Source organism: Ovis aries, chromosome 1, assembly GCF_016772045.2.
Source record: "Ovis aries strain OAR_USU_Benz2616 breed Rambouillet chromosome 1, ARS-UI_Ramb_v3.0, whole genome shotgun sequence".
Classification (NCBI taxonomy): domain Eukaryota; kingdom Metazoa; phylum Chordata; class Mammalia; order Artiodactyla; family Bovidae; genus Ovis; species Ovis aries.
This window is the reverse complement of record NC_056054.1, coordinates 242,491,196-242,518,166: the sequence shown is the minus strand read 5'-3', so window position 1 is coordinate 242,518,166 and position 26,971 is coordinate 242,491,196. Positions and strand designations below refer to the sequence as shown.

General features: G+C 36.3%; 1 protein-coding gene across 1 annotated transcript; it reads right to left on the bottom strand.

Annotated features, from left to right (window-relative positions):
• Positions 1 to 146: 146 nt before the first annotated feature.
• PLSCR5 (phospholipid scramblase family member 5) lies at positions 147 to 21,525 on the bottom strand. The gene is made up of 8 exons (XM_060405520.1): positions 21,392 to 21,525; positions 15,960 to 16,123; positions 10,915 to 10,957; positions 9,665 to 9,885; positions 7,497 to 7,658; positions 3,555 to 3,716; positions 347 to 429; positions 147 to 259 (listed from the first exon to the last, which is right to left on the bottom strand). The coding sequence occupies exons 1-7, from the start codon at positions 21,402 to 21,404 to the stop codon at positions 391 to 393; spliced, it is 804 nt and encodes a 267-aa protein (XP_060261503.1). The 5' UTR covers positions 21,405 to 21,525; the 3' UTR covers positions 147 to 259; positions 347 to 390.
• Between the last annotated feature and the right edge of the window lie 5,446 nt (positions 21,526 to 26,971).

Sequence of the window (26,971 nt, the reverse complement as noted above, 5' to 3'; positions counted from 1 at the left end):
ATGCTGCAAGCCTTAGCGCTCATCTTTCATGCTTACCATGCAATAACTTCAAAAGGATAAAAAGAAAGAATGGTAATCTCTCAAAGCACCACTGTGCTAGGGTCAGTCATCTTGTCTTTAGTTATCATGCATTCACAAGCAGATAATTGCTTCATTACATTATGCTTTAATAAATATAGTAATTAACATTTTGTTACAAAAAGAGAAAAAAGCCAATAGTCAAACCATTCAGAAATGAAATCCAGAGCCCAGGGGATTTCTAAAAGAAAATGAAAAAGAATTAGACAGCGTCAAATATAGACCTCTTCAAAGGGAAAGAGATCATTTAAACTTGCCTTTTACTTACTGAAATACATTCTGCATATTTTATTGTTTTTGTCATCTTGCTTGTTATAATCCAGCCAGTGAATGTTCAAAGAACATAAAATCCTACAAATAAATAAATGGAATATGAGTGAATTGACAAAAAACCAACAATTAAGATCAAGAGTCTTACATGGAAGCTTTGATTATATAAGGCAATTATGTTTCCCAGTGGTGTTCCAGGAACATGTGATTTATCAGGAGGAGAAAAATCAGAAAGTTTAAGTTTTGTGACACTCACATATCTAATTAGCAGAGTTTAAGTAACCTGGAATGGAGAAGGCAATGGCAACCCACTCCAGTACTCTTGCCTGGAAAATCCCATGGATGGAGGAGCCTGGTGGGCTGCAGTCCATGGGGTCGCTAAGAGTCAGACACAACTGAGCGACTTCACTTTCACTTTTCACTTTCATGCATTGGAAAAGGAAATGGCAACCCACTCCAGTGTTCTTGCCTGGAGAATCCCAGGGACAGCGGAGCCTGGTGGGCTGCCGTCTATGTGATTGCACAGAGTTGGACATGACCTAAGCGACTTAGCAGCAGCAGCAGCAGCAGCAGTCTCAAACAAAAGACCAAATTACTTGTGAATACTTGTGAATTTTGCTGTTTGGATCAGGGAATATCCTCCCACCAGCAACTTTCTAAAGATTTCTGACCACAAGGTAATAAAATGGAGACAGCATTTACAAATTAAAAACATAATTCTTGGTGACAAATTGTTTTAAAAGCTATGTTGGCCAAGGGTGAGTGATAGTCACTCAGTTATGTCTGACTCTTTGTGACCCCATGGACTGTAGCCTGCCAGGCTCCTTTGTCCATGGAATTCAGGCAAGAATACTGGAGCAGATTGCCATTTTCTTCTTCAATATTGGCCAAGAGCAAAGTGCAAATATTTTATAATATTATGGTAAAAAGGAAAAGAAAAGCAATGGATGGAATGCTGTCTGATAGTCTCAGTGAGTACGTTTCTCTCTCAGACCCTGGAGTGAAAAAGTTATCTTTTCAGATAATTGGGGTGTTACTTCAATCAGTGCTACAGTGATAAGGAATTGTTGGCATTTTTGCCATCAGCTTGTTATTAATACATAAAATATATATGTAGGCAGATTAAAGGCTTCCCTGGTGGGTCAGTGTGATAAAGAACCCGCCTGCCAAGCAGGAGACACAAGTTTGATTCTTTGGTCAGGAAGATCCCCTGGAGAGGAAAATGGCAACCCACTCCAGTATTCTTGCCTGGGAATCCCATGGACAGAGAAGCCTGGCAGGCGACAGCCCAGGTGGATACAAAAGAATTGGACATAATTTAGCAACTAAATAGCAGCAGCAGCAGGGCAGATTAAAGGTAATATATTTTTAATATAAACATTAAATAAGGAGACTAACCAGAAGGCCAAATTAAGGCTTTGGGAAAAGGGTGGGAGTATGTTTATGTGCATGGTACGCTGCCACTGCTGCTGCTAAGTCGCTTCAGTCGTGTCCGACTCTGTGTGACCCCAGAGACGGCAGCCCACCTGGCTCCTCAGTCCCTGGGATTCTCCAGGCAAGAACACTGGAGTGGGTTGCCATTTCCTTCTCTAATGCGTGAAAGTGAAAAGTGAAAGTGAAGTTGCTCAGTCGTATCTGACTCTTAGCAACCCCATGGACTGCAGCCTACCAGACTCCTCCTTCCATGGGATTTTCCAGGCAAGAGTACTTACTGGAGTGGGTTGCCACTGGTATGTTTGGTGTCAAAATACAGAATGGTCAAACAATAGAAGGGAGTAGGAAGTGACAAATTAAAAGCCTTGGAGAAGGCAATGGCACCCCACTCCAGTACTCTTGCCTGGAAAATCCCATGGACGGAGGAGCCTGGTAGGCTGCAGTCCATGGGGTTGCTAAGAGTCAAACACGACTGAGTGACTTCACTTTCACTTTTCACTTTCACGCACTGGAGAAGGAAATGGCAATCCACTCCAGTGTTCTTGCCTGGAGAATCCCAGGGACTGGGGAGCCTGGTGGGCTGCCGTCTATGGTATCGCACAGAGTCGGACATGACTGAAGTGACTTAGCAGCAAACAGATAAGGAGAATGGAAAAATGAAAATTGTATGTGGTGACAGGAAAGATCGACTGAACTTGGTTACATTTATAGATGAAAATGGAAATTAAGAGACAGCTTAGTATAAAACCTTGTATTCTGTGTATTGATATTCACTCTGCCTCTACTCATGATAGGGAATCAATAAGTTAAAATAATTTCTCTAAAGCTGCTGTCAGAAAAAATGCTACTATATTTATTTTTGATTAAACTCTTAAGTATCTATGAGTGCCATCAGCAAAGAATTATTTTTAGTTAATATAACTCTCAAATGTCTCTCGAAGAGCCTAAGTAAATAGGACTACATTTTTTGCCCACCATAGCACATATTAACATAACTGTAAGATTTAGGATCCTAAAGCCTTCAAGAATAACATGGAAGGAAGAATGAAGGTTTACTTTAAAATTCCATGAACTTTTTCAAGTGCAAAACCTGAAAAATGTAAGCAATGAGGGAAAAATTAGAAGGAAAGTGGGGAACAGAGAAAATCAGGTCAGGGTTTCACACAAGTATTACTTGACTTCTATTCTTTCCTCACCAATCTAGAAGAAAATGTTTTTGATGAAATTGTTAAATTGAGAAGAAAAGACAAAGACATCATATCTTTGTGATAATAGAAACTGCTATTATTAACATATTAACTCATCTCTGTTTACTCATGTACCTGTGTACTTATTGGAAGGGCAAGAAAATTGTACTTTTCACATTTTGAATATCACCTGACTCCTTGGTAAGCAATTAAACAACCTTGAACCTTACCCAGGATAAATAATGTGATTATTTGTGTTTACATATTTTTTACTGAAAGTGAAAATAAGAAAAAGTTGAAAGTCGAAAGAGAAGGCTAACTCAAATGTTGAGAAATGATGAGTAGGATGTAGATAGGGAACCCATCCTTGAGAAGAGAGAGTTTGAGGGCCCCTGGAGGAAGGCTACCCAGTATGAATGCAAGCTGTTACATTCTGACTTCTAAACACTGTTGGCCACAAACTAGCCTTCCGTGTATAAAACTGACTCTGTGGGGTAAAAACTATGTGAAACAAGATGGCTCTATAATAACTGACAAGCGAAAAGGAAAGAAATAAACCACCTCAGTCTTTAAGACCACACTTACAAAGAGAAAGCAAGCACCGATCATGGCTGCTTTGACTGTCACATCGAGGTCCGCAGGAACATGAATCCCAAAGTTGTCAGCATTGGTGAAAACATCGTTCACGAAGCCTGACCAGTACTTGGAAATCTTTCCAATTGTAAGTTTTTCATTAATGGTCTTCACCTTTGAAAAGAAAATAAGAGGCTGTAAATGTGTATGTGAAACCTATGATTTTACATTTCTCCATGTTTACTTCATGAGATATAAGAATAATTTTATTCATCATCTTTAAATGGCAATTCAATGGCAATCATTCCTTTATATAATCTTAGGTGTGTAAATTTAACTTTCAAGTTTATTATTCAGGAATTTTGCTTTTCTGACATTTTTTTAACCATCATAATCTCTTTTATTCTCCTTTCTGTATGCAGATTGAGAATTTAACTTCAATAAGTAATTAAGGCCGGACTGCCACAAGATGGCAGCAGGTACATAGTTTCAATTACATAGTCTAACCATGATGATAATCCTTCTACCTGAGGTCCGCATTTTAAATCTGAATTCTTCATGCAAAAAAGGAAAGAAAATATTTTTGAGAAAGATTTTAGAGGAAATTTTTTAGATAAAATAAATTTCCAAGTATAATTTATTTTTTATTGCTAATATTTTATAATTGCTAATTTTCTTAAATATTATCAGTTCATTTCAGTCACTCAGTTGTGTCTGACTCTTTGCAACTCCATGGACTGCAGCATGCCAGGTCTCCCTGTCCATCACTAACTCCCAGAGTTTACTCAGACTCTTGTCCATTGAGTTAGTGATGCCATTCAACCATCTCATCCTCTGTCATCCCCTTCTCCTCCCGCCTTCAAGTCTTTCCCAGCATCAGGATCTTTTCCAATGAATCAGTTCTTCGCATGAGGTGGCCAAAATATTGGAGTTTCAGCTTCAGCATCAGTCCTTCCAGTGAATAGTTCAGGACTGATTTGACTGGTTGGATCTCCTTGCAGTCCAAGGGATTCTCAAGAGTCTTCTCCAACACCGCAGTTCAAAAGCATCAATTCTTTGGTGCTTAGCTTTCCTTATAGTCCAACTCTCGCATCCATACATGACTACTAGAAAAGCCATAGCATTGACTAGATGGACCTTTGTTGGCCAAGTAATGTCTCTGCTTTTTAATATGCTGTCTAGGTTGGTCATAACTTTTATTTCCTAGGAGCAAGCATCTTTTAATTTCATGGCTGCAATCACCATCTGCAGTGATTTTGGAGTCCCAAAAAATAAAGTCTGCCACTGTTTCCATTGTTTCCCCATCTATTTGCCATGAAGTGATGGGACCAGATGCCATGATCTTCGTTTTCTGAATGTTGAGTTTTAAGCCAACTTTTTCACTCCTCTTTCACTTTCATTAAGAGGCTCTAGTTCTTCTTCACTTTCTGCCATAAGTGTGGTGTCATCTGTGTATCTGGGGTTATTGATATTTCTCCCAGCAATCTGGATTCCAGCTTGTGCTTCATCCATTCCAGCATTTCTCATGATGTATTCTGCATAGAAGTTAAATAAGCAGGGCAACAATATATAGCCTTGAGATGCTCCTTTCCTGATTTGGAACCAGTCTGTTGTTCCATGTTCAGTTCTAACTGTTGCTTCTTGACCTGCACACAGATTTCTCAGGAGGCAGGTCAGGTGGTCTGGCATTCCCATCTCTTGAAGGTATTATCAGTTATTGCTTAATTTTATTTTTATGTTATACTCAGACATTTACAAGGTCATTCCTTTATAACTAACCTAAGTCCTATTTTTCATTTGAAAAACTTCTCTTGACTAATGTACCACATAAATTCAGACTCATAATTTGACATGAAAAAGTCTATAGTTCTTTTCAACTAGAAGGAATCTAGAATTAAACTATCCAGTATTCATTTGCTTGCCCTGTTTCTCATTCAAAGGTTTAAAGTGATATAAACTTTTCACTTTCTGTGTGGAAGTAGAAGATAGAAAATAAAGGAAGTTACTTAGGTCATCTCTATACCATAAATGGGATTTATGGTGGCTCAGGGGTAAAGAATTCACCTGCCAATGCAGGAGATGTGGTTTGATCCCTGGATCGGAAAGATCCCCTGGAAAAGGAAATGGCAACCCACTCCAGTATTCTTGAGTGGAGAATCCCATGGACAGAGGAGTCTCTTTGCCAAAGAGTAGGACACGACTTAGCAACTACAAAACAATACCATAAATATTAAAACTCTTAAGTACTCCTCAATTATAGGGCTTATTTTTATTCTTTACTCTTAGGAAAGTTATGCCAAGAATTTTTGGAGTTATGACAGCCCATTTTGTAAAATGTACATTGTATTCTAGGTGAGTTGTGTTCCCTGAAATCCTGTAAACTTAATGTCCTAAATGAGATATACATGAATGACTAGAGTGAATAAACAAAAAAGAAATACATACTTTATTCCTCTAAGATTTATTTCTAGGAAAAACCGTTAAGGAAAAAGGAAAAGAGGGCAGCAGAGAATGAGATGATTAGATAGCATTACAGACTCAATGGATGTGAATTTGAGCAAACACAAGCTGGAATCAAGATCGCCGGGAGAAATATCAATAACCTCAGATATGCAGATGACACCACCCTTATGGCAGAAAGTGAAAGAGGAGAGTGAAAAAGTTGGCTTAAAGCTCAACATTCAGAAAACAAAGATCATGGCATCTGGTCCCATCACTTCATGGGAAATAGATAGGGAAACAGTAGAAACAGTGTCAGACTAATTTTTTGGGGTTCCAAAATTACTGCAGATGGTGACTGCAGCCATGAAATTAAAAGACGCTTACTCCTTGGAAAAAAAGTTATGACCAACCTAGATAATATATTCAAAAACAGAGACATTACTTTACCGACTAAGGTCCGTCTAGTCAAGGCTATGGTTTTTCCTGTGGTCATGTATGGATGTGAGAGTTGGACTGTGAAGAAGGCTGAGCTCCAAAGAATTGATGCTTTCGAACTGTGGTGTTGGAGAAGACTCTTGAGGGTCCCTTGGACTGCAAGGAGATCCAACCAGTCCATTCTGAAGGAGATCAACCCTGGGATTTCTTTGGAAGGAATGATGCTAAAGCTGAAGCTCCAGTACTTTGGCCATCTCACGCGAAGAATTGACTCATTGGAAAAGACTCTGATGCTGGGAGGGATTGGGGGCAGGAGGAGAAGGGGACGACAGAGGATGAGATGGCTGGATGGCATCACGGACTCGATGGACGTGAGTCTGAGTGAACTCTGGGAGTGGGTGATGAACAGGGAGGCCTGGCGTGCTGTGATTCATGGGGTGGCAAAGAGTCGGACACGACTGAGCGACTGAACTGAACTGAACTGAACTGGGAGATCGTGAAGGTGATACGGAAGCCTGGCATGCTGCAGTTCACGGTGTCGCAAAGCGTCAGACACCACCTAGCGACTGAAGAAAGCTGTTAAGATATTTCATATTCTTGCACAATGAATTTGCAAGTACTTACTGTTTTCTGATTTACACACATATGTTTATATGAGAATAGATTGTTTTACAAAATGAAGTTAGCAAGTCTTATTTACATAGCTTTTAAATTAATGATATTTTAATGGAGTGTGCTCTTGAGATCAGAATTGGGATATGTTACCACCAGGCATATAGGAAAGAAGATGTAATTTCAGTGGTTCTAACTAAATATATTTGCTTTATACCATAGGTGCTGTAATTCCACATACATCAAATTTTTGTAGTATGTTCTAAAAAAATATTCTTGAACTTATGTCTCTGGATTTATGAGTTATTTTTGGCATGTACAATATTACTTATTCCATTATTTCACCAATATATTATTTTCTGAATTTATTTCAGAAATATTTCATGATTTGTACATTTAAAAAATTGAATTATGTTGCAAAAAATCAGGACCTAAGTGAAATAGTCCTTCATTTGTCAATCGTACCTCAAAATCCACATCGCCAAAACAGCCACATGTTGCACAAGGACCAACAATTTTCAAAATATCTTCTTTGTTTGCATTTTGGATTGTGAATTTAGGCAGAAAGGGGTCCCACGTCTGTGCAACATAACCAACTATAGAACCAGGAGGGGCTTGGATTTCTAACTGTAGGAAGAGATAATAATAAAATAAAATTTCCTAAGGTTATTGTATTTTAATTTTATCATAATGTCTGCTTACTTCTAAACAGTATATAAAAGATTCTAAATATCTGCTTCTATGCTATACTGGATTTTTAAAATAATTTTTAGAAACAACGAAATTCACTGTATAGATATGTGTTCCTCATGATCCACTAAAAGTCCATGTCTTTGATCTTCATTCCCTAAGGAAAACCTACCCCAGGCCTGTCTTCTGACCCTGGGATACTGGCTTCTTTGCCATATTTTTGTTCCAAGTACAATAGTTGGCCAAGCATTGAAGTTGTTTCTTATGATATACTTCATATTTATCCCCTCTTGGTTGTTGTCACAGCACACATCTATTTTTAAGCCTCGCTTCTCGATTCTTATAATTTTTTTTCCTCTTCTATTTGTCAACTTCAGCCTCTCTGTGCTAACAAATGCTTCTTGCAGAGTTACAATTGTTACACACCAATGTGATTTCTGTTTCATTTTGTCCAAAGCATTAAAAGAATATCATTTGCATTTTCAGAGCTGACTAGTATTTTGCCCCATTATCATTCATCCCCCTAATTTCTTAATTATCCATAATGCTGTATTTCAACATATTTATTTAGCCAATTCAAATACTTTGTATTAATAAAATATGCTCTAAGTGGGTGAAAATGATGAATACTGTTTGCTTTTAAATCAAGCCAACTCTCCATCATCTGATTTCCTTTTGTCTTTTCTTATTTGTTAGGTTCATAGTTTTATGTGCATGTCTGTAGTGTTTTTGGATAGACAAAGGTATTTTCAACAAGACTTCTTAGAATTACATAGATTTGTTCTAGGATCACTTCTAAAGTAATTGATTTGATTTCAACCAAATTAAAAATATACTAATCAGTATTAGGATGCATCTTATGTTTAATTTATGTGATGGGATTAACTGTCAGAAATGTTATAATGGGTGTATATTCTGGGTTATACTGACTTTAGCATCTTGGGGCATATTAGATATTGAATATCCCCAGTAGAAGAATAAAAATTCTTGGGCTGCAAGAATTTGAGTACCTTAGCAATCCTATCACTTGACCAGATAATTGCCTGTAAAGAGTTGCAGAATTAGCTTCAACATATATTGTTAGAAACTTCTCTACTTAAGGAGAGTTCCATATTAATATTTACTTTCCATTGTGCTAAGTAGAGTATTTATACACTGGTCCTCAATAAAGAAATGGGTTTGAAAACAGATACCTGGATCAAATCCCTCTTATGATATATTCCAGATGTGAGATCATAGGTGAGGCACCTCTAAGCCTCAGTTTCCTCCACTGCAAAATGTAGAAAGTAAAATCTATTTCTTCTCACTTAGAGGTTCCTGGTATCAAAGAGATCAAAGTATATATTCCACATAAACTTAACTGCATCATGTCCATTAAAGTTATTACTATAGATTTACTAAAAGGTATGAAAATCTATTATATATTAAAATATAATAATCAAATGATTCCCTCTAGAAGACTAACATAGTCTTTGCTGAACCTTGAAGTTTGTCATAAATGGGTAAATGGAACATTAGATTCTGTTCTAAAAATATTACTGACCCAAGAGATTCCTTTAGGAGAGTTTAGTATCACTCAGCACTCCCTGAACTTTGTACCAATGAGAAGATGAAGAATAGATCTGCTTAGTGGTGGAACTTACAGATATTACATAGCCAATACAGAGATTCAGGAGGATGTGTCTCATTTAAGTGATGCATGAGCTGTCTTTCCAAATTAACACCACAGAAGCCACTATAGTTTTTCATTGGAAATGGAAAAAAAAAATATTAGTGGATCACCAAATCCTTAAACTGTTCTGATCTTAAAGGAGCAGCATTCTAATCCAACCAATTGAAAGGTTAATGGCCTTTTATTACCAGCTGACTGTCATTTATTAAAGAAATAATTGCTAACCTTTCCAACTGTGGAAAATAAAAGCACACCCAGGTAAGTGACTAACCTCTTGTAGGTAGCAAGGGCACCAGCAGCTGTTACACCTCAAGGGCCTGTTGACTGTAATCACCTCTTGACCTGAGTTATCGGTGATCTTCAGAATGCATGATCGCAGAGTGGAACAGAAAGTACGGTTGAAGCAGATGCTTTCCTCTGCTGCAAAGTATATTCTTTGTCCCAAGCTGTTTTTAATCTCATATTTGTTGGCGGTCTCAGTGCCTAGTATCACTGATGGAGCAAAAATAAAAATTATCAAAATCATGCTACTGCTTATTATCAAACCTTTATATGAGTAAAAATGGTAGTGTTATTAGAAGAAAGCAGCATGACTGACTAGTTATTAAGTACATGGTATCTTCTTCAGACAAATCTATTTCTGTACTCTAAATTTTGAGGATTTAGCCATAGAAATCAAAGTAGACTCTGTGAACAGAGCTGTGCAATTGATAAATTTTGATTCCAGTTATATGACCTAGTTGGACACTTGTAATACTTTTCAACTAGGGAAGCAATGCTCTAAAGAAGGATAGTTCTCAAATTATTCTGTCATTGTTATAGAATTTACTGGGACAACTCACAGTGATACTAATGATTCTGTCTAAAAATCTATCTGGTACTATATCTACAGCTTCATGCTATCTATTTATTTCAATTTTGACATACTTTAGGCATTGTCTAGAATATTAAGGACAAACATACTCAAGTAATTTGAGTATTCATCATTATAAATTTGTGCCCTGTTAAATGATTTGGTTTTTGATGAATCACTGACAGTATGATAAAACAATAGAACTTTATTTTGATGGTTTTTTGTTGGTCTCAGCCTCAATTTCCATGTCTGAAATTGTTAAGAAAATTTAACTTATTAGCAGCCATGGAAATGACCAAATAGTGTTTATTACTTTAAGATTAAAAATAATGTTACATTCCTAATGACAATATCATCAAAGATTTGGGGAGTTTTATGCTTTTAGGCTTATCTATATCAGACTAATAATTTTACTTTCAGTGGGAGAGAGGTCCAAGAGGGAGGGGACATATGTATACCTATGGCTGATTCATGTTGGTGTTTGATAAAAAAAAAAACACAATTCTGTAAAGCAATTATCCTTCAATTAAAAAATAAATTAAAAAAGAGAAGCCTTTCCCAGAAAAAAAAAATAGACCTAGTGCTCTTTTTGATTTAGTTCTATCCTAAACATTTAATTTTATAAAATACTTAGTTTAACAATTTTAATAATCACAGAATGTACTTACTTCCAAGAAGCTCCACCTGCTGGTGTATAATTATCAGGTCTAACTGTTAAAAGATGACATGAAGGAAATAAAAAGTATTACATCACAGGTCTTTGAAAACCTTTGCAGCTATTACTATTAACCTGTTTACTGGACTACATGAAATTAGGTGTTTTTCATGTTCTCTGTGCGGAAAATGGTGGAAAACAACTCACATTTTATAATGAAGGGAAAAATAAAAGCTAACTTGGTTTTTACTCAAATAAAAATTACAAGAACCTTGAAAATTTCAAAGCAAAATTGCTCTGAATAAGAATAGGAACTGTGGTTAGCTCTGTGTTTTTCCTGTGGTAATAAGATAGCTCTTGAAAATTATACCAATACCCTTGAGAATATTTTTAAACAGTTGCTGAATAAGAATGCCTATAAGGTTTTAAACTTCTTACTCTCTCTTTCTTTAAAAGAAATGAACCCAGAGGATACAAACAGTAATGGTCTGCACGCTTGGCCTCTCCTCTCAGCCCTAGCTCTACTTTCACTCTGTTGTGTAGTAACTCACTCCTGATTGGGATGAAAAGTCTGTTAAAGCTGAGAAAGGCTATTCTTTAATTTCTTTTTTCAGTCACACTTTTATTTGAACTAAGGGAAAAAAATCCATCAATCCTGTCAGCAAAATACCAGTTTAAGCAGGAAAGAGTTAGCTTCTAAATGCATGACATATTAAAACTTGCCTATGCAATTAGAAATGAAGTTAATTTACAGAGATAAATTAGTCGCAGGTAGCTGAGACATGACTGTGTTAAATAGAATATAATACAAATGGTTTTTTAAAGGAAATATTTAAAATATGTTCTTAGAATAAATTTTATCTGTGTATATTTTAATTTTCATATTCAGCACTTAAAGATTCACTAAGGTAAAATCATGAACACTGAATACAGTGCTGATTATTGCCTTTTTGAATGCTTCATTTTCTATTTTGCCTTAAAATTTTAGCTTTATTTTCCTTTCACATTAACAAACTCACTGATAACTTTCAAATAAATGTAGTAATTGTTAACATTTGGAATTGATTGGGCAATCACAAACCCTGAAAATATTATCTTATTTCCTTCATTCTTCTTGTATATCCTGAGGTAGAGGTAAAAACTAGTATCATTTCTTCTTATTATTGATAAGAGTGTACATATGCCCTCCTTTCCAAGATTCACATATTTTTTACAAAAATAATTTATGATATAAGATATTCTAGAACATATTTAAACAACTACGACTAAAGCTTTAAGAAATAGGAGTTTGTCTTTGTTATGTAGTGTTGTTAGTTCTGTTTTCCTCTTTGGAAGAAAAAGGCGGGTTGACAGAAGAGAAAGGACATGCACGGTTATTTAGCAGTGGATTTCTGTGGGCTCAGCTGGTAAAGTATCTGCCTGTAATGAGGGACACCCAGGTTTGATCCCTGGGTGGGGATGATCCCCTGGAGAAGGGAATGGCTACCCATTTCAGTATTCTTACCTGGAGAATTCCATGGACTGTAGCCTGGTGGGCTATAGTTCATGGGGTATTGAAGAGTTGGACACGACTAAGTGACTAACACTTTCTTTTCTCCCATTATGTAGGCATAACTTAGAGATGGAGAAGAAGTTTTGGGGTGTGAAAGTAAGGTCTGAGTTTAGGAACTTTGACTATTTATGTCATGGATCAAGTTTCAGCCCTGAACTTTAGAGACTATTGGTTGAAAAGGATCAATGTACATCTCTAACATCTAATAATAGTGGTTGTTTATTTAATGACTACCTTGAGGTAGTCACTGTGCTAGAGATTTGACATAGTGTCTGACTTAGTCCTCACACACATCAGAGAACAGGTTATCATTACATGTAACATGTGAGGAAACAATCCCAGAGAAAGAAAGTGGTTTTGCTCAAGATCATAGAGCTTGTAAGTGGTTAGACTGGGATATGAACCCAGGCAGTGATACCATGGATTTCAGCTTGCTCTCTACTCTGCTGTACCAGCATAACTTAACTAATCTTAGGGACTGGAAGAAACAATTCTTAAGTGACACTGTGGAACTTCTGAGTACCTTTCCTCCCTATTTACTCTTATACTCACCCATTCTCTCTAATAACCTCGAATGTGATCTCTCTCTGTGGACAAACCTCCTGGATATGAGGGTCCTGGTTTTGGTTGTTCTTCTAGTTTCCTGTAAGTGCCCTGGGCCACTTATAAACTGTGATCCAAAAGAGCCGTTTTCATCTTTTGCTATTAATTGATGGACCAGGAATTGGTGGAAACCTTAAACAGATTACATCCTGTATTCAGGTGTTAGACAAGCAGAGCACTCCTACAGTAAGAAAGCTTCAGAATGGACACCGAATGACAGCCTTGGAAATGTATGTATAATCCATATGTATAATTAATCAGGTTGACAGGTATCAGTGATTCCATTTAATGTATGTATTGGGTTGGCTGAAAAGTTCCTTTGGATTTTTCCATAAGATGTTACAGAAAAACCCATAAGAAACTTTTGGTCAACCCAGTACTTCAAAATAAATGGAATCTTAGATGTGCCTTTATAAATTTTAACTGAGTACTCTGATCTGTAGGTGACTAAATAAAAGTCATCCTTTGATGCTTATAGGATAAAATATTATTGACTATTATGAATATGTTAATTTAACTTGGAATGAATATAGTTTGATTCCTGGGTTGGGAAGATTCCCTGGAGAAGGAAATGGCAACCCACTCCAGTATTCTTGCCTGGAGAATTCCATGGACAGAGGAACCTGGCGGGCTACTTTCCATGCGGTCACAAAGAGTCAGACATGACTGATGTGACTTAAGACAATCTATAATACATGAACAACATATATGTATACACATACATATGTAAATATATACATTATACAAATATTTTTATATGTATGTGTATATAAACACATACACAGACACACATATCCCCTTCCACCTGGGAGTTTATTTTCAATTTGTTAGTGAAAACATGATTATCAATAGTTACTGGATAATCATGATTAAAAGAGTACGTGATTTTTTAAATATTTACATTGAGATTTTAATTTGGAAGCGTTTTTATTGAATATTTTCCTGTTTGTTTATTGAAGCATGCACTATTTTCATGCACTATTTTATAATTTTATTGTGGTTTTTAGATAAAAGCTCACAAAATTCTTCATATATCTATGTTTCTCAAACTGGGAGTATTAAACTTTTTAAGTGCTTATTCATCCTGTTCTGTATGCACTGCTTTAAAGCAAATGTGTTCTTTTAGTATAAAGACTATAAAATCCATTCCCTTTGAAGGAAAATACCCACCAATTTGTGAAATATTTTTGTTTTCTGAAAAAGAGTACCAAAGGTATACATTTGGAAAATTGACTTTGTTTTAGAACTGAAGCCAGTGGGCTCATATCTCTATCAAATATGAAAAAAAAAGTGTGTTCATGTCAAGCATCTGGCTCTGGGTATGTCATCGTTCATGGATGGAAGAAGAATATGTGATGGCCATATGTGATCATCAAACCCCAGCCCTCTGGCACTGGTATATCACTTTTATACTTGGCAAAACCTTGTCTGACAACATTCCCAAACAGCTTGCAGCAGTTAATCAACTCTAGTCAGCTATTACAGCTGATCCTTTCTGCAGATGGAAGATGGTAGGTTAGCTTTTCCAGCTCTTTTACATATCTCCCTGAGCTCTCCAGTCTCTAAAGTACATTTGTCTGCCAGTGGGTTTCTGGAGAAGGCATCTGCAATTATAAACATTTTCCCAGGAACATATGCTGTGTGCAGCTTAAACCCTATCAGGCATAACAGAAATCTCTTGCACCTTAAGGGAATTAACACAGAGATTTGATTTTGATAAAGGAGAAAGACTTTATAGTTAGAAAGAGTGCCAAACAAGCTGAAAATTGCAGCAGATGTGCTGACAGCTCAATATTAGTGTAAGTATATTTCTAATCGTGTGTAGGATAAATATAAAAGCATCAATAATATATACAAGTATCAATTGCAACTTATGTGCCATAAAATTCAGATGATATTTCTTGACTGATTTATTATAAGGCTTGAATCACTGCTTACCCTCCAATGACTAGAACAGTGACTATAGTAATATGATCTTTCAAGGAAATTGGCTCAGAAATGGCAACAGTATCAGAAGACAGTAATGCTAAGTTGATAGCTTGATTTCTCTTGGATTTCCATCCACTTTTTGAGATTCAGTTGATGATGTTAAGCTCTCAACTCATTGAGAAAGTCTTTGATCTTTAGCAATCTTTCTCTTCTCTTTTATTGTTTAGTTACTAAGTCTTGTCCAACTGTTTGCGACCCCATGGACTGTAGCACAGGCAGCTCCTCTGTCCATGGGATTTCCCAGGCAAGAATACTGGAGTGGGTTGCCATTTCCTTCCACAGGGGATCTTCCTGATCCAGGGATTGAACCTGTGTCTCCTGCATTACAGGTGGATTCTTTACCCTTGAGCCACCAAGGAAAGGCTCTCTTCTCTGTACACCTGTCCAAATTAAAAGTATGTGTTTCTCTGGCTCTATTACCCAGCCTTGCATTTTTTGTCAACATTTTTTGTCTTTGCCAAAGAGGTTGCAGAATGTTTGGGTGAGAGGGACTAGGTTTTATACCATTAAGTGCCTCGATTATAAGGCACTTAATTAATTATAAGGTACTCAATTAATATCCTTTAATTAAATAACTGTAGGTGACTAGAAGTATTAGACAATTCCTCTAGGATTTAAATTTGCTGACACCTTGAGCAATGAGGAGAAGAAGGATAAGATGCTAAACAACTCAGTCGAAAATGTTTAGTCTTTTCTCAGTGTCAGGTAAATAAGGAAAATAGAAGTGGTTATAAAAGAAGGCAAAAGTTTCTTGCCAAGTAATAGAAATAAGTAAAAGACAGATTGTATAATGCTTTTCTCACTTCAATAAGTTATTTGCTGAAGTTTTTAGTCTTGATTGGAGGGGAAGAAACCAAGTTTGTATTTGTCTTAAAGGGAAAAAAAACTTTGTAGAAATATAGAGATAAAAGCACCTGGCTTAAATATTCTAGACCAGGAGGGAGATTCCCTGGTGGAGGGGGACCCCGCTGCCATACTCGGTCCCCTGGATTGGAAGGTAAGATGTGAAGACCATGATCTGGGTCTGAAGCTCCCGGAAGAAAGCCAGGCGGACCTCTGCTTCTTTGGTTCTGTGCATCTGCAAGAGAATGACAGTTCCAGCCGATATGTAAATGTAGGCCATTTTATTTAGTCTGTCTTATAATATTTCCTCCTGCCTAATTCACAAGGTAGAGTACCTCCCACCTAGCCTCTCACCTCAGTATCTCCCAGCCTCTCCCTTCAGTGCCCCTTCCTTCATTTTCTATATTCACTGTCACCACCACTTCATCTTGAAGCCAGAGAAAAAGGAATGTAGTTGTGAGAAAAAGTTGGATAATTTGGGCAAAATAAATCATTTTAGAAAACATGTATTTTGAAAGCAAGTGAAACGTCTATTCAAAGAACTGAAAGATTATAAACTACAAATGGAAAATCAATGACCAAAGAAACTAGGCATTCTCTACTCATAAAAGGATGACCTTAGACATAGGTTTTGAATCATACTTATTGATTTTTGAGTATATTCTCCCTTCCTCAAATATTATGAAGTTACCTCATAATATCCAAGATTATTTCGTCTCTTTTCATCAGTCATTCCACTATGCATAGATTTAATTCAGTGGTTCTTGTACTTTAGCCTGCAGCAGAACCACCTGGCCTGCCTCTAAGTTGTTAGTCGTGTCTAGCTCTTTGTGACCCCATGGACTATAGACCACCAGTCTCCTCTGTCCATGGGTTTTGCCAGTTAAGGGAGTGGGTTGCCATTTCCTTATCCAGGGGACCTTCCCAACCCAGGGATTGAACCTGCATCTCTTATGTCTTCTGCATTCTTCTTTACCTCTAGCGTAACCTGGGAAGACCAATAAACCATGTTGGAGGGCTTAGTAAAACACACATTGCTGGGCTCACTCCAGACTTTCTGATTCAGTGGATGGAGTGGGGATGGAGCTTGAGAATTTGCGGTTCTAGTAAGTTCCCAGGTAAACTAATGCTGCGGGACTGACAATATATACATTGAGAACTAATGAGAATGTTTGAAATAAATTTATGAGATTCTTAAGGGCAATGTAATATCTAAATTTAGCTGTGATTTCTCAATATGCATCCAAAATCTTTTTTGACGGTGTAAATCCCTTTGTAGCTCATCCAACATTATAAAAGATAAAATAATTAGAAAATTCTAAAATGTTTGGCTTTGATTTTTCAAATAATCACCTGTTTTCTATATTATTGCCAGGTGAAATTGTTACTATTTTCATTGTCTCTTAGGTAGATATCTATTAGATTGAAATTTGGAAATTTACTATTTATCCTGCATTAGTCTGGAGCCCATGTGACATTATGTATATGACCTATAAGTGGTACATGCAAAATGCTTCTTTTTCATTAAAAATATACTTTATTACCTTTCTACTATTATTTTTTCCCTTTTCTTCTCACATGACCACTTTGACTATCTTCCTCATTAGATACCATTAATTTTTTCAAGACTTTCTGTGTTCTCATTTCTCATCTTTATCAAGTCAAATTGTCAGATATCTCACATGCGCATTCATTTCATTTACATGTTGCTGTTTTAGATTGAGTGTATGTATGTGTAGAGCAAGGTTCATGATAGGTGTTTTCAAATATCAGAGGAGCCATTATGAAGAAAAGTAACTTAGTGGATGAGATGGTGGGATGCATCATCAACACAATGAACATGAGTTTGAGCAAATTCTGGGAGACAGTGAGGGCAGGGAAGCCTGGCATGCTGCAGTTCACGGGGTCGTAAAGACTCAGACAAGACTCAGTGACTGAACAACAATGAACAACAAACATAGACCATTTTGAAGACCTATGAATGGGAAGGACAAGGAAAACTGGTTCTGGATTAATAGGAGGAAGATATTTATGACAGCTGCACAAGGATTTGGATGAGCATTCATTGTACTTATACTAAAATCGGAGAAACAGCTTTATAATTCACAGTAGATTTAAATGGTCTCTCTTAAGCACTGACACCCAAGTCCATGTAATTTGTGTGCGTGTCTATTGAGGGGCAGTATTATTCTGAATCTTTTAAACCTCTAAAGAGTAAATTTGAAGAAAGGACTGATTTTCTTTTGAATAGTATTCATTCCTCTTCATTCATTGTTTCCCAAACATATCCTGTATGAGCACTTGAGAGAGATTTAAAAAAAAATGGTGAATGAATATAGGCTCCAAGGTGTGGTCCTTTGGAAACTAACATAAACTGTTACTAGGAACAATTGGCTCATTAAAGTCATGTGTACATTTGATGTTAATGAGGGACATTAATTGCCAGATGGTCCAATTTTTTATTTAACCAGAAGGTTGTGAGAGTAGACAAAATGGATCTCTAAGATTATGCTAGTTTGTAACATTTAGAATTTGGACATGCTTTAGGGGTGTGACTGAATGGAAACAAACTTGTCATTTGGCCCCATGAAAATAGACCCCCATACTGACAGTATTAGAGCAATTTGCTTCCCTAACGTCCCCCATCCTGAACTTCTCTCAGATTTGGGATAGACACCAAGGATATAGGCTTCAGAATTCCTCTTGCTCTAGGGAAAGGGGCCTGAATGGGAACCTCTCCTCAAGAGTGAGTAGCTGAGAAGACTGAGAGGGAGACTATGTAACCCTGTGTCAGTGGGAGAAGAGCGAATGCCACACTAGCAATAGCACCTGGAAAATAATAAAAGGGTACACACATCCTTTCATTGGCAGTAGTGCCCAAAGCACTGTTGTTATTGACTTTCAGAGGAACAGAGACAAAATTGTGATCTGGGGAACACTAGTTTAAAATAATAAAATTCAGAATAGTGTTTCATCTCAGAAATGGAAGTGTATGGCTATTGAATAGTAAGGGACCTTTATGAGCTGCCAGAAATATTTTATATTTTGATCTTGGGTAGTGGCTACACAAGTGCATCCTGATTTTAAAAATCACAGAGCTTAAGTATGGTGCCTTTTATGTACTTAACTGTACACACATTATCCTTCAACTGGTAATATATATATATATATATATATGCACGTAGGGATTAATTTCTAATAACAACTGATAAAAGTTTACTAGATTATCTTTGGTCAATTTTACTGTTAAAAAGATTAGCAAATTACTCCAATTTTATCTTATAAATTATTTTGCTGTGACAGAATGTGGTGGGTTACTGAATGTCTGGCAACTGGTTCTACATTCCTCACATAGGTCTTTAGATTTCAAGGCGTTAATGCACCATGGCCCAGATCATGTCCAAAGTCTTTATTAGCAAGTAGAGGCTCAGTCAGACACTGCTGAGAACACCATTCTGAGATCACTTGCTTGCTCTCCTGGGATTTCGGCTTACATTGGATCAGCAGAGCCTTTGAAGATCTAAACTGAAGCTTCTGTTCAGTTTAGATCATCCTGGGAATGCCTGTTTTTCTCAAACTTTAAGTTTGAGACAAACGTGTTCATAAATTGTGTTTGTTTATGCTAGACTAGGGGACTTCAGACCACAGAAATATTTCTTCAGTTCTAATGACATCCAATGCCCAGACTATCCTTTGATTTAGTGGTGCTGATGGAACTGCCTGTGAATGCCTGTATTCCCTGGGAAAATGCTAACTGCCAATACAGATTAATATGCCAGAGGACATCATGACAGTATAAATAATGTCTTTAAATCTATTTGAATAAAACTCCACAAAAATATGATGAAGTGACTTGCCCCCTGAAACAAGATTCCTAATTCAAAAGGAAATTTCATTTTTCACTTCTTTTAAGTTCTATAGGGTCTTCTCATAAATATTTTACCCACTTTATCTGTTAAATATTTTGACTGGGTTGCAGACACAGTGTTAGTTTTCTACTTAAAATTTTACCTCTAAAGTTTAGTCTTGAGCCCTTATCATTACTGAACATCACTGCTTTTTTTGGTAGATTAATCATATTTTGATCATAATATTGCTTTCTAGTCACAAGTTTCTTCAAAGACTACGACCACCAGTTGAAGAAGAAACTCCTTTGAATTTCTATCTGGCTTTGAATTTCTATCTACTCTTTTAAAAATGTATAACTAGCTTATAAATATTTCACATCCTCTGCAACTCTTTACCTTACAGGCTACAGTTGTTGCTGTAACTCTTACTTGATAAAGTGATGAAATGTTTCGGACTGAGTCTTAGTGTCTTAAATGAAGGAAAGAACGTGCCAAGATTTTGTCTTCAAATATAAAAATGAGACACATATATTAAAATTCATGATTTTGAAGTTTCATGTCTATATTTTACAATTTGCTTGAACTTTCCCAGTGATACTCAGAGACTAGTGTACAGTGACAAAAAGTGGAAAAAAAAAAATACTTCCTTTGTTTCAAGTTAAAAAGCAGCCTAAGTGTGTTTTGACAAAGGAAGCAAATAAGTGTACATATTTCTCTGATGTGGATCATTAATTTAATTTAGGATATTTTAAATTGGTGGACTCTGTTAATCCTATTTGTAATTAGGTTAAAAGGTTTCCACCAATTATACTGATCACAATTCTTCATGATAAAACTGTTCATTAGAGCCTAGAGTTTAATGGCTTCTTTTGATAATGGAATGAAAACACATTATAATTTCATTTTTATATCATTTCACAAGTGTTTTTAGTGAGATTGCAACTCATTACCCAAAAGCAGCATATCCCTTTTCTTCTGAAAAGTTCTTTAAGGGAGACAGCACTAATGAGATTTACATTTTCAAGGATGTGAGGAGAATTTACCAGTCCCCCCTCCCAAAGTCTTTAACTAATCTGTCTGCCTAAATTAGTTTCCGTTTAGTTTTTATATATAATTTACCATCAAGTAAATTTTCAAAGATTTTTGCCTCATTGTTCAGAAATATTTGCTTCTAGTCCATTAAATTTACTAGGATCTCCTGAGAACACACATTTAATTCTCTATAATAAATGGCCGTATCACATATTTTAAATAGCAGATAGGAAATTTTAAAATATTGAACTATAACACTTTTAACTTATATGTGAAAAGTTTTCTACCAACCTCTTTTAACTGGAAATATCAACTTGTGTTTGGCATTAAATATTCCCATTCTAAATTTTTCTCTGCAACTTTTCTCATTAAGTCACTAGGTTTATATTTATGATAACAAAAATATTGTTTACATCTTAACTTTTAGATTCTTTTAGATAGAGTGGGGTTTTTTTAAATTTATTTAATGCAACATGCTCTTTGGCATTGAAAGTTAAAAACTTTGAAGTTCCAAAGAACTAAATGACAGGTTTTAAAGTATCAATCTCACTGAGTGTAAAACCTTACAACCTATATTTTCAGTCATAAGGGAAATATTATTAGCTGCCTATATTTACTCTTACCTTTAGAGGCCATGGATATGTCTGAGTCACTGATCCAAAGGCAACCGGGTTAAAAGAAAGGCTCTTCTTGTTGCAGCAAAGAGAAACACAGCAGGCATAGAACTTCAGAGGGTGTCTGCTTCTTGTCAGCTTATGAACACCAGAGGAAGGGAGAGCCTCGTAGCTTCTGGAGTGCTGTGTTTTATCATTTTGAACGACAGGGGGAGACAAAGCTATCATCAAAAATAAACACTACTCACAAACCATCATCCCACTTGGTGGCTGAAGGACTAATGGGAAAAGAATAAAAACCCAGGAAGGAAAATAATGCAATACTTATTTTTATGAGCCTTATTTCCACTTAATGTTTAAAAATTATTTCTTGAAATATGTATTTTTTCCCTCACTGCTATAGCAGAAATATTTTGTTTTTCTAATTTCTAGCAATCTCCTGTAACAGAATCTGTGATAAAACATTCTATCACATGTAGGTTTCTGACAGTTCTAAAGATATTTTTAAAATTTTGTAAATGTTTGGACAGTCATATTCTTATATTTTCTCAGGATTTCTTCCCACTCTGTCTCCCTGTAACAAACAAGAAAAGAATTATTTTATGCTATTTATATACATAAATATATGTATAGCTTATTTTTATTTGAATTTTATTAATCAGAGGAATTTGAAAATGCAAACCTTTAATAATCTAAAGTTAAATGAAACATAGAGGTAATATTTAACTGCATTGCATTTAAATTTTTTTTCCCTTGGAAAAAAAATAACTGTAACCTTGGCTAACCAGCTCATATTTCTCAGTGCCCATGGAGATTTTGCTCACCAAGTCAGTGCCCTAGTTAATATAATTTGGAGAGGTTGAATTAGTTGGATTTACTACTTTATCAGCCATATTGTCTACTTCTAAAAATATTAAGTGGCCTGAGAAGGCATGGATAGTTATGAAAAATCATAAAGTCAGCTCACAGGTTGTAGAGCAACAAAAGTGTAGGATCTTCCTATTTGGCAAAGAGGTGGTTCTTTTTGTTGTTGTTTTGAAGTGTTCGAGGTTGAAATGAGCTACTTGAGTTATGAGTTATCATTTTGAATAAAAGGTATATAAATATGACTATAATTTTAAATTACATTTTATGTTTACTAAATTTCTTAATGTTTCCCATGGGCATCTGAAAAAACTTTGATCAAAAGCAAGTAAGTAGTTATTAGAACTATCAAACATGATATTTTAAATTATAGTCATAAGGGACCAGCTAATTTTGACTTTGAACAGACCACCAATTTTAAAACAAAGTGGAAAAAATCTAGTGGAAATCTATTTCTTTAGAAATAGATTCAAAGGATTAGATCTGATATGATCTAATCCATAGTCTGACCAACTATGGGCGGAGGTTCGTGACATTGTACAGGAGACAGGGATCAAGACCATCCCCAAGAAAAAGAAATGCAAAAAGGCAAAATGGTTGTCTGAGCAGGCCTTACAAAGAGCTGTGAAAAGAAGAGAAGTGAAAGGCAAAGGAAAAAAGGAAAGATATACCCATTTGAATGGAGAGTTCCAAAGAATAGCAAGGAGAGATAAGAAGCCTTCCTCAGTGATCAATGCAAAGAAATAGAGGAAAACAATAAAATGGGAAAGACTGGAGATCTCTTCAAAAAAATTAGAGATACCAAGGGAACATTTCGTGCAAAGATGGACACAATAAAGGACAGAAATGGTATAGGCCTAACAGAAGCAGAGGATATTAAGAAGAGGTGGTAAGAATACATAGAAGAACTATACAGATGAGATCTTCATGACCAAGATAATCATAATGGTATGATCCCTCACCTAGAGCCAGACATCCTGGGATGCAAAGTCAAGTGGGCCTTAGCAAGCATCACTATAAAAAAGGCTAGTGGAGGTGATGGAATTCCAGTGCAGCTATTTCAAATCCTAACAGATGATGCTCTGAAATGCTGCACAGAATATGCCAGCAAATTAGGAAAACTCAGCAGTGGCCACAGGACTGGAAAAGGTCAGTTTTCATTCCAATCCCAAAGAAAGGCAATGCCAAAGAATGCTCAAACTACTGCAAAATTACACTCATCTCACACAATAGTAAAGTAATGTTCAAAATTCTCCAAGCCAGGCTTCAATAGTACGGAACCATGAAATTCCAGATGTTCAAGCTGGGTTTAGAAAAGGCGGAGGAACCAGAGATCAAATTCCCAATATTTGATGGATCATCGAAAAAGCAAGAGAGTTAAAGAAAAACATCTATTTCTGCTTTATTGACTATGCCAAAGCCTTTGACTGTGTGGATCACAATAAACTGTGGAAAATTCTGAAAGAGGTGGGAATACCAGACCACCTGACCTGCCTCTTGAGAAATCTGTATGCAAGTCAGGAAGCAACAGTTAGAACTGGACATGGAACAACAGACTGGTTCTAAATAAGGAAAAGAGTACGTCAAGGCTGTATATTGTCACCCTGCTTATTTAACTTATATGCAGAGTACATCATGAGAAAGTCTGGGCTGGAGGAAGCACAAGCTGGAATCAAGATTGCCTGGAGAAATATCAATAACCTCAGATATGCAGATAACACCACCCTTATGGCAGAAAGTGAAGAGGAACTCAAAGCCTCTTGATGAAAGTGAAAGAGGAGACTGAAAAAGTTGGGTTAAAGCTCAACATTCAGAAAACAAAGATCATGGCATCTAGTCCCATCACTTCATGGGAAATAGATGGGGAAACAGTGGAAACAGTATCAGATTTTATTTTTTGGGGCTCCAAAATCACTGCAGGTGGTGACTGCAGCCATGAAATTAAAAGATGCTTACTCCTTGGAAGAAAAGTTATGACCAACCTAGATAGCATATTTAAAAGCAGAGACATTACTTTGCCAACAAAGGTCCATCTAGTCAAGGCTATGGTTTTTCCAGTGGTCAGGTATGGATGTGAGAGTTGGACTGTGAAAAAGCTGAGCACTGAAGAATTGATGCTTTTGAACTGTGGTGTTGGAGAAGACTCTTGAGAGTCCCTTGGACTGCAAGGAGATCCAACCAGTCCATTCTGAAGGAGATCAGCCCTGGGATTTCTTTGGAGGGAATGATGCTGAAGCTGAAACTCCAGCACTGTGGCCACCTCATGCAAAGAGTTGACTCATTGGAAAAGACTCTGATGCTGGGAGGGATTGGGGGCAGGAGGAGAAGGGGACGACAGAGGATGAGATGGCTGGATGGCATCACTGACTCGATGGACGTGAATCTGAGTGAACTCCGGGAGTTGGTGAAGGACAGGGAGGCCTGGCGTGCTGTGATTCATGGGGTCACAAAGAGTCGGACACAACTGAGAGACTGAACTGAACTGAACTGACTGTTAACTAAATATACATATATTTGAAATGAAAGAGAATTACTGTTTTTATATGAATGTTATTTTAGGTATAATTCTAAAACACATTTTGGTCACCTGAAATTATGTTTTTAATACTTAATTATAATGCATAGCTTCACATTGTTTCAGCCTCTGCATATCATTACATTTTATGAGCATAATTAATATAATATCTGCTCATTGCCATTTTAATAGACATTTAGTTGTTTCCATTATATAAGACAGTGGTTCTTAGATACACATACAGCAGTTCTTTTGAAGACACATGTATCCAGAAGTGAAAATGCTGGCTAATGGGATATGCAGATCTTCATCTTTACTAAGTATCACTGAATTAATCTCCAATAGTCCTGTACAAATTTACATTCCCAACAGTGAAGGATAAGAGTTGCCCTATCCACATGTCCCTGCCAACAGAGCTTGGTCATCATAGCAGGGAATATCCAGGGGACTCCTAAGTATTAATGATTCCTGAAAAGGAATCATCTATACACGTTAATTACTTTATACATAAGAAATATAAACATGATTGTGTATATTTGTTTCCAGCTATTCTTATCATCCTATATCATACAAGAATAAGAGCAAATTTTATGAATAGCTGGTCATAAAAGTAACTGCTGCAGGTGGGGAATGGTGTGTATATGGACTGTAATTTAGTGATAAATAACACCTTTCATTCAGTGAGGCTCATGTTATCATCTGCTAAACTGTGAATCCACTTTTAACAACCTTGCAGCACTTAAGGCATGCATGATCTATGCATTAATCTTATCTCTGGCTTTGTAATTTCCCATACTAAAGGTCATTGTGAAATAATGCAGGGTGTATATTAATTAGTTAAAAGCAAATATGGGAAGAAATATCATGAGTATAAATGTTTTTTTCCCAGAGTTATTTGATTGGAAACTACACTGCTAAATGTAAGCTGTCCAAACTCTTAATGTAAATTAGATGTTTCTTCTCTAGGAATGTGCAACTCCTATTTCAGCAGTAAATTATTCGCACTTTCCAAATTCCTCTCAAAGTGCATTTCTTTACTATCTTATTTCAATCTGCCCTTTTGAAACAGTGCTTCATTCATTCTTTTAATAATCATTCATTGACTTTTTACTATGTGCATAGCATTATGGAGCCCACTGAGATGCACTGATATGGCCTTTATTTTAGTGGAGGATCACAACATAGAGATGCAATATTCCTTTTACTTTTCAAAAGAATCAGTTACTACCTCTTGAGAATAAAATGATGCAACTCATCTGCTCTCTGAAAAGCAAAGCTCTTCAGAATCAGTAATGTGTCATTCAAATGAGCAATTCTTTGTTTCACAGGTACATGTCTAATTTTACTTTCCTCTGATGCTTAAAACAGAAAAATAATAACTATTCTTTCTTAAATAATGAAAGAATAGTATCCTGGATCATGCTTCTCGGTTGCCAATAAGAGGTTTCTTACTCTCTTTTTGCCTACTTAAAAAGATACTGATTTAAAGGACTAGAGAAAAATGGAAAAGAATCCTAGATACAGGGAAGAATCTATGTGAAACTAAGATAAGCTGGTTCTGACACAAATATATCTAGAGAGGACCTGGTGCACCAAGATGACATAACAAAGACTCCTAATTTAGAGTCCTGTACACAGATTCCCTAGAACAAGGCATATCCCATAATCAGTAGATTGTAAAGTCCAAGGCAGAAACAAAAGTTTAGTTTGTGTATAGAAGTTCTTTTTTAATTTTTAGCCTTATACATTTTCTTCAGGTTAGATGAAGTTAGGTCAAATGGAATTCCCTAGTAACCCATCTTTGTTGTGCTTTGTCTTCTGGCATTTGACTGATTTGTTGTGTACAATGCAAACTTTTAACAGTTAATAATAAATCCTTTAAAGAGTCTAAAAGTAATGGGAGTATTTTGAAAGGTTCTGGCTCATTCCAGGCTACCTTAGTAGAAAAAAGAGCATTATAATCAGAAAACTATACTCTGTAGACATATGACAAATCAGCAATTATTTATTGAGATGTCTTTCAGGGTGTATGTCTATGTATGTCTCTTAGAGAGAAGAGAGAGAGAGAGAAGAAATTGGAGCTACCAAGTAGATTGACAGGGAGAGTTAAGAAGACATTAAAAATTTTCATAAACCCCAGTGCTCCCACCAAAAACTGCTTTACCATTTTGAAAATCTCTTTATTTCTCCCATTATTTTAAATATACTTA